General features: G+C 37.1%; 1 protein-coding gene across 1 annotated transcript in view; it reads left to right on the forward strand.

The window, feature by feature from the left end:
- Positions 1-8,713: 8,713 nt before the first annotated feature.
- The window catches only part of trim16 (tripartite motif containing 16), a 6,146-nt gene continuing 5,262 nt past the window's right edge, over positions 8,714-9,597 (forward strand). Inside the window, exon 1 of the mRNA XM_027133943.2 lies at positions 8,714-9,284. Within this exon, the coding sequence (XP_026989744.1) occupies positions 8,814-9,284 (471 nt within the window). The 5' untranslated portion in view covers positions 8,714-8,813. The remainder of the gene's footprint in view (positions 9,285-9,597) is intronic.

Here is a 9,597-nt window from a genome sequence, read left to right on the forward strand (position 1 = left end):
AAGCCCAGTCATTAATAAAAACAGAAATAGAGGAAACATGGCAGAAAAAATGGGATATAGATAACAAAGGGAGACACTATTATAATATTCAACATGCAGTCAAGGTCAAGGGAAAGGGAAATGTACAAGAGAAGAAGTGATTTTACCGAGATTAAGACTATTTTTAATGTGAAAATGCACATCAGATAAATGTGATGCATGTAATGTTCCAGAAAATGGGGAACATGCCATAATGATGTGTAAAAAATATCACTTGGAAAGGGAAATATTTAAAGGAAAGATTTATGAGTTGGGAAAAGAATGGATTTTGAAAAGGATATTAGGGTTTGGGTTTTTTATTGTTGTAGTTACATGAAGCCCTGAGGTTGCATATCCTGGTACAGTAGGTGGCGCTTTGGTTGCGACCCGACATATAAACCAAGAAAGAAGAACGACACATGACTCGTTCTTCCGCATAGATATCTTGTACACATAGATACATACACTAGATATCGTTTGTATAGGGCAGTACTTTCGAACAAATGTGTCAACTGAGCCGCCATCTTGGTACAGGGGACCCCCTCCTCTTAATGCATCAGCATCAATGTAGGCAAAGAAATAAAGTCACCATAAATCATCATGAATGCCATTTCTAATTTTTCTTTGTCATTCCAAAGGTCAGACATGTATTTATCATTATGTCTAGAGAAAATTTAAGGTTTTGATATTAAGATAATCTCCTTTTTCACAATATAATGCATAGTGCTAGTAGGTGTAAGTTTATTACTTTCATTCTTCCACTTGAGTAAACTTTAAATGAACAATCACTACTTACCTTATAGCCTACTGCAGGCAATACTGCTACAATGGTGTGACTATACATGTTAAGTTAAACATTTAAAACGTATTGGTTTATTAAATATTATACACAAAGCAATTTGCAGGTGGAAGCAAATCCACCTCCTATGGGTTTATGTACAAAATTGACATCTATATATACTATTTGGAGGTTGCTGGACACGACTGTGGTGTTTTTGAGTCGATACGAGCTTCCGTTTTGTTTTGCACACTGGGTCGAAAATGTGCACAGAATGGCTTCTCAAGAATTTGTCACGAGGGACCTATTTTTCTAGGCGTTTCAGGTGACTCACCTGGTATGATTTCTGTGAGAACGTTTTTTGAGTTTGGACTTAGTAAATTTTTCAAAAAATTAAGGTTAGGATTAGGGTTACAGTAGGTATAAGGGTTAGGGTTAGGGGTTAGGGTTAGGTATAAGGGGATAAATGCGAAAGTGCACCCCCTACCTGAGGTTAGGGTTGGGGATAGGGTTAGGGTTGGGATTAGGGTTAGGGGTTAGGGTTAGGGTTAGGGGTTAGGTATAAGGCAGGGATCGGCAACCCGCGGCTCCGGAGTCATTTTTTCTATACTTTCCATAAGGGTAAAAAAACGATATATGCAGTGTTATCTTCATTTTAGATGTCAAATGGGTTTTGTGGCTCCCTGTGTTTTTTTTGTGGGAAACGGGTCCAAATGGCTCTTTCAGTGTTTAAGGTTGCCGACCCCTGGTATAAGGGGATAAATGCGAAAGTGCACCCCCCTACCTGAGGGGGTGCACTTCGTTTCTATAAGTCCTAGGAGGCTGAAAATCGGTACATATACTAATTAGGGGGCGGGAAGTCGATTGCACATGGTTTCAGCTCGATAGCGCCACCACCAGTCGATATACGGTATTGCACATTATTTTCTAAAGTCACATAAACTAAAATTGTTAGGGTTAAAGTCACATAAACAAAACAAAAAAGTTTGACTTTGAGGCTGAACTGCCAACCTAACTGGTGACATCCTTCCAGGACTGTCAGCTGAGTTAACTATTTAAAAACTAAGTGTTTAGTATCCCTACAACTATCCATGACTGACGTCTCTTTATCACTTGGGAATCTACAAACAGATTCAGATTCAGATTATTTTACTTAATGCCATGTCAGCAATCAAAAGCTATAATCATGGCATAAATTCAAGGCGACATCTAGTGTATAGACATCTAGTGTCTTATACATAGATGTCACCTTGGGGTCCTGTCGCTACTCGATCCGTACAGCAACACGATCGGTTCCGCGCATTTGCAAAATGACGTCACTTCCTGTCATCGCCGAGAGCAGTTTAGAATATTAACACTATCCTTACTGTTGTCATAACACTTTATTTGCGAGTGTGTGTATGTGTGTATTTGTATGTGAGTGTGTGGGTATGAGTGTGTGAGTGGGTGTATGTGAGTGTGTGTTTGTGTGTATTTGTATGTGAGTGTGGGTGAGTGTGTGTATGTGACTGTGTGTGTGTGTGTGAATGATATCTGTGTGTTCATGTCTTTCGTGTCTCAGGGGTGTGTGTGTGTATGTATATATATGTGTGTGTGTGTGTGTGTGTGTGAGAGAGAGAGAGAGAGAGAGAGAGAGAGAGAGAGCCCTCTCTCTCACTCATTTTCTACCGCTTATCCGAACTTCTCGGGTCACGGGGAGCCTGTGCCTATCTCAGGCGTCATCGGGCATCAAGGCAGGATACACCCTGGACGGAGTGCCAACCCATCACAGGGCACACACACTCTCTCATTCACTCACGCAATCACACGAGAGAGAGAGTCTCTCTGACCTAAACAAAGTTGAGTATGGGGCATATATATTTTGGGGCAATGTTCCATCATGGATATTCCCAGCTCCTGTTGACTTAAAACTTCTAGAGTTAAAGAGAGAGAACGGTCTGAAGGTAACACTAATAATATTGGAAAATTAACACAAGAATATATTTTAAAAAATCCATCAGCATTTGTTAATATTTAACGATGGGTCTAAAGACTGATAACAATTATGTGGCAATAGGAGTATATATAGCAGAGTTATACATCAATATATGTACACTAATTAATGATAGTCGATCTGTGTACAAAGCTGTAGTTATAATTATAGTTTACAATGAGTAAACCCTCAAAGTAAAACCTCAAAGAGTAATGATACAGTATGTTCTGACTCTATCACAGCACTTTATAGCTTGTATTCAACTGAAACAGCAAGAGATGACCTATTAAATACTCACCATAATGTTAAGAATAGAAAGACTTGGAATTTATCTATAATTTTGTTGGGTCATGTTGGTGTAGAGCATGTGTTGAAATTTACACAATACAGAATCAAACCATCAATAATTCACTGTGTGCAACAACACACACTGTTGAATTTACCACAGAAAGTTAACGTTAAAGCTAAATTTACCACAGAAAGTTATTGTAGAAGCTTAATTTACAACAGAAAGTTATTGTAGAGGCTTAATTTACCACAGAAAGTTATTGTAGAGGCTAAATTTACCACAGAAAGTTACTGTTAAAGCTAAATTTACCACAGAAAGTTATTGTAGAAGCTTAATTTATGACAGAAAGTTACCGTTAAAGCTAAATTTACCACAGAAAGTTACTGTTGAAGCTAAATTTACCACAGAAAGTTATTGTTAAAGCTAAATTTACCACAGAAAGTTACCGATAAAGCTAAATTTACCACAGAAAGTTATTGTAGAAGCTTAATTTACCATAGAAAGTTATTGTAGAGGCTTAATTTACCACAGAAAGTTATTGTAGAGGCTAAATTTACCACAGAAAGTTATTGTTAAAGCTAAATTTTCCACAGAAAGTTACTGTTGATGCTAAATTTACCAAAGAAAGTTATTGTAGAAGCTTAATTTACCACAGAAAGTTATTTTAGAAGCTAAATTAACCACAGAAAGTTATTGTTAAAGCTAAATTTACCACAGAAAGTTATTTTTAAAGCTAAATTTTCCACAGAAAGTTACCATTAAATCTAATTTTACCACAGAAAGTTACTGTTAAAGCTAAATTTACCACAGAAAGTTATTGTAGAAGCTTAATTTACCACAGAAAATTATTTTAGAAGCTAAATTTACCAAAGAAAGTTACAGTTAAAGCTAAATTTACTACAGAAAGTTATTGTTAAAGCTAAATTTACCACAGAAAGTTATTGTTAAATCTAAATTTACCACAGAAAGTTATTTTAGAAGCTAATTTTACCACAGAAAGTTATTGTAGAAGCTTAATTTATGACAGAAATTTCCTGTTAAAGCTAAATTTACCACAGAAAGTTACTGTTAAAGCTAAATTTACCACAGAAAGTTATTGTTAAAGCTAAATTTACCACAGAAAGTTATTGTAGAAGCTTAATTTACCACAGAAAGTTATTTAGCTTCTAAAATTTACCACAGAAAGTTATTGTTAAAGCTAAATTTACCACAGAAAGTTATTGTAGAGGCTTAATTTACCACAGAAAGTTATTTAGCTTCTAAAATTTACCACAGAAATTTACCGTTAAAGCTAATTTTACCACAGAAAGTTATTGTAGAGGCTTAATTTACCACAGAAAGTTATTTAGCTTCTAAAATGTATCACAGAAAGTTATTGTTAAAGCTAAATTTACCACAGAAAGTTATTGTTAAAGCTAAATTTTCCACAGAAAGTTACCGTTAAAGCTAATTTTACCACAGAAAGTTATTGTAGAAGCTTAATTTATGACAGAAAGTTATTGTAGAGGCTTAATTTACCACAGAAAGTTATTTTAGAAGCTTAATTTATGACAGAAAGTTCCTGTTAAAGCTAAATTTACCACAGAAAGTTATTGTAGAAGCTTAATTTACCACAGAAAGTTATTGTAGAGGCTTAATTTACCACAGAAAGTTACTGTTAAAGCCAAATTTACCACAGAAAGTTATTGTAGAAGCTTAATTTACCACAAAAAGTTATTGTTAAAGCTTAATTTACGACAGAAAGTTCCTGTTAAAGCTAAATTTACCACAGAAAGTTACTGTTAAAGCTAAATTTACCACAGAAAGTTATTGCTAAAGCTAAATGTACCACAGAAGGTTATTGTTAAAGCTAAATTTACCACAGAAAGTTATTGTTAAAGCTAAATTTACCACAGAAAGTATTTCCGAAAGTGAAAGTGTTTCTCCCTCCAAATCGACTCTATTTTGTAAAGCATTTGTACAAGTTAAAGCATCTCACAGAGCGACCACTCTCCACTGAACATCGACGGATCATCCGTAGAGATCGTCAGGAGCACCAAATTTCTTGGTGTTCTAGCGGAGAACCTCACCTGTTCACTCAACACCAGCGCCATCACCAAGAAAGCCCAGCAGCGCCTCTACTTCCTACGAAGGCTGAGAAAGGCACATCTCCCTCCCCCCATCCTGACCATGTTGTACAGAGGGAACATTGAGAGCATCCTGAGCAGCTGCATCACTGTCTGGTTTGGGAAATGTACGATCTCGGATCGCAAAACCCTGCAGGGGATATGGAGGACAGCAGAGAAGATCATTGGGGTCTCTCTTCCCTCTATCATGGACACTTACACCACACGCTGCATCTGTAAAGCCAACAGCATTGTGGATGACCCCTCACACACACTTTCCCCCCTCCTGCCATCTGGAAAAAGGTACCGAAGCATTCGGGCCCTCACGACCAGACTGTGTAATAGTTTCTTCCCACAAGCCATCAGACTTCTCAATAACTGAACTGAACTGTACTGAGCACAACATACACACACATCATCTGTATTGACTGCACAGAAACTCACAAAACACACACACTGACACATCAAACTGTTTACATGCTGCTTACAATCCATCAACTGTTTACATGCTGTTTTGCACACTTTTCTGCTGTTTTTCACAGACTGTCCAACATTTCAGCCGTTTTGGAAACATACTATACAATATTTCAGTCATTTGCTGTTTTTTTGCACAATTCTATATATTATCCCAAGGACCTGCTGCACGAGATATTGTTTGAACATTCAGTATTCATATACAGTATTTACACTGGTCAGTCGGCACTGTATCTGTTACTGTCTATTGTGTATTGTATTTTTTGTACTTTTTGTATTGTCGTCTTGTTTGTCTTGTCCTGCACTGTTTGCACCAGGTTGCACAGTTCCACTTTATGTGGCTAAGACTACTTACAAGTCCTAGCCCTGTCCTTGTTTTATGTAGCACCATGATCCTGGAGAAACATTGTCTCATTTCGCTATGTACTGCAACAGCTATATATGGTTGAAATGACAATAAAAGCTACTTGAACCTGATCTTTATCAGCAGCAGAAACAGTGATATTAATGTGACAGAACAAGGCTTGTTGACTAAAGGTAAGATATTAGATTATTCGATGGACTTTGTTTTAGAAGAATGTGGATATATTGTATATTAAACTCAGTATGATGCAGTGTTGTATAAAGTACTAGAAAGCTATACTTGAGTAAAAGTACAAGTATCGTACTAGAAAAAGACTTTGGTAGAAGTGAAAGTCACCTTTTAGAATATTACTCAAGTAAAAGTCTTAAAGTATCTGCTATTTACTGTACTTAAGTATCAAAAGTAATTTTCTGATATTTAATGTACTTAAGTATTTGAAGTAAAAGTAAAAAGTAAAATTTCAGTGATTTTTCGATAGGCATAAGAACTGGGGCAGTTCTAGGGTTTCATCTTTAGGGTTTTTAGCCCTCAGTGAGAATTTAAAACAAAAAGAGTTTTATATTATATATGACTACATAGTAAGCCAAAAGTTATGGTATTATTAAATGGCAAAAGTGGACACCAAAATTTTATGCATGATGAAATGATGCCAGTCTTGAATCAGTTCATGTATGTGTGCATTCTCTACAAACAGTGTGTCCAATGAATGCAGTCATTAATATAAATATTCACAAGACAAAGACCAAATCAATAAATGTTATTTTTATTTAGTATTGAATAGATTGTTTGCATTAATATTTTGTTTGTGCTATCAACTTTGGTAATAAGAATAGTGAAATTTCACTGCTTTTGATTGCCGTATTTGGGGCTTTCAGCCGAATAAACGCCTCCAGCTCTGACTGCGCGTGCACGCTGTGCGTGCTTGTGCTTCTCCGTAGCGCGCGCGGACGTGCAGTGACAATCTAGGAGTAGTGATTCGCCAAACCTCCCTTATTGCAGTCACACACATTTCTTCTGATTTTATTTTGTAGTAACGAGTAACGAAGATGCGTAGTGGAAAAATAACGGAGTAAAAGTATACATTTTATCTAGGAAATGTAGTGGAGTAAAAGTAAAAGTTGACATAAATTTAAATAGTGAAGTAAAGTACAGATACGTGAAATTTCTACTTAAATACGGTAACGAAGTATTTGTACTGTGTTACATTACAACACTGTTATGACGTATGTACTGTACAGAACTTTCAGCTTCGGAATATTTCTCTCGAATATTGGGCTTGCGGATCATGCGGGTACTAGGGTACTCTTTGCTGTGTGTGGATGACCATGTCGGTCAGCCACCACCGAAGACCAATTTTGACCCAGGAAAAACCCTGTCACTTTATGGGGAATTAAATTACAGGGGGTTTAAACAGGATATTTTAAAGTAAAGTAGCAGAACTTTAAGAATAAAGATGTGAAAATGATTGTGCACATTTGTTTGTGTGTTTTCTAGGAGTGTGATCCATTCCATCAGAAGAGATCAGACTCTTCAGGTCTCAGCTGTGTGTAAACTTTACTAATATATAAAGATGGAGACTCCTGATCTGGATCTGTTTTTATGCTTAGTTTTTGTATTTATCCTTATTTTCCTGATTCATAGATCTATGTTCATTGTTTCTCTCTTTATTTATCCTTCTTATTGCACCCAAATTTTACATTTTAATTTCTATTGTATTTCTTCTCACTATAAGGAACAGTCATAAAAGACATTTCAGTACATGTCATACTGTGTGTGTTTATTTATGTGACTGCTAACAATGCAGATCAGAGCAAAAACCAAGCCATCAGGTCACTGAGGAACTGCCTGCAGAGCTCAGAGTCAGGATTGGTGCAAAGCACAGATCTGGATAAGGCTACAACCAAGAGCTTAGTAGCGTCCATAAATCTTAAAATGAAGACATTTGACACAACCAGGACTCTTCCAAGAGCTGGCAATGTGGCCAAACTGAGCAATCAGGAAGAAGGGCCTTAGTAAGAGAGCTGACCAAGAACCCAATGGTCACTCTCACTGAGCTTCAGAGATCCTGTATGTAGGTGGATCAAACCATCACTGTAGCCACTATATTTCTGTAGAGGTGATGGTTCGGTTTTTTAGTTGTAATAAATTCACAGATGTTTCTAGAATTCTGTTTTCACTTTGTACCAAGGGGGAAATGATTAATGAAAAATATATATTTTATTTTTATTAAAATAAAATTTATATTTTATTTCATATTATATATATATATATATATATATATATATATATATATATATATATATTACGATTATCAGACTGCAGAATAACGATCCTGAAAAATAGTGAAGGAATTAAATGCTTTTCAAATCCACAGTATATTTACGGTATAAACGGAAACATATATGAATATGAAAATGCTGAAACTTTGTTGCTCTTTATTGTCCATTTTTGAGATTCCTCTTGGAAAAATTTGCACAATAAATACCTTGAGGTTTGAGTATTTGAGGTTTCAGTGAGGGGGGGGGGACTCTACAGCTGTTTGGGATGTAAATTATGTGAACTTTGATGCGTTTCCTTAAATGGAATCAAAGTAAAGTCTCTGTCTGTTTCCGCCCATCCTCACTGGCTCCGCCCACATGATGTCCTTCCAGCTTGGGCTAACTTGCCTGTTTGCATGTGAGGGAGTGGTTTAACACACACACACACACACACACACACACACACACACACACACACACAAACGCATCTACTTCCTTCAGATTATGTTTCACCTTTCACACACATTCTGTCTCAGATAGCAGGAGAGTCAGGGCATGATGGAAGCAGAAGGAAACAGTACACTGTGTTCCAGCGGCCTGGATCAGAAGGACCAGAACGGCACAGCAGGGAACGGTCCATCTTCAGATATGAAACAGATAGAAGAGAAGATCCAGAAAATCGCTCTGGAGGAACCAACTCAGAGAGAGAATGGAGCTTTGTATGTGGACGACGTGTTGTGTGACTCATGTATCGAAAGTCCACGCAAAGCCAAGAAGTCCTGCCTGACCTGCCTGGTTTCCTACTGTGAGGATCACCTAAGGCCACATCTGGAGAAGGAGAAGTTTCAGAGCCACCGGCTGGTGGAGCCTCTGAAAGATGTGGACATGCGCATGTGTGAGATGCACAATATCCCACTGGAGCTGTACTGCTGCGTGGAAACATGTTGTGTGTGTCAGAAGTGTGTGTCTGAGCAGCACCATGGACACGAAACCCTGTCCATCACAGAGGCACGACAAAAACTTGAGGTACCGCAAAACAAATCATCCATCTTCCTCTTCTTTATCTCCAGAATACCATAAAAGTATTTAGGTTTTATAAAACATTTGGAAGCTCTAATAATTGGCCTCAATCTCTGAGGAACTTTCTAAAAATACTTCCATACTTCCATCTCTATCTTCATCTGTCTACCTTCTCATTCTCCTCTGTCTCGTTCACACGTGTCATGATTTCATTAATTAATGAACACCTGAAGAGTCTCGGTGCTTTTTAATGACTACAGCAGTTCATCTACATCTGTGAACTTGTCCTGCTTCGTTCATCTCTTCTGATCAGCCATAA

Source organism: Tachysurus fulvidraco, chromosome 8 (assembly GCF_022655615.1).
Source record: "Tachysurus fulvidraco isolate hzauxx_2018 chromosome 8, HZAU_PFXX_2.0, whole genome shotgun sequence".
In the NCBI taxonomy this organism is placed as follows: Eukaryota; Metazoa; Chordata; class Actinopteri; order Siluriformes; family Bagridae; genus Tachysurus; species Tachysurus fulvidraco.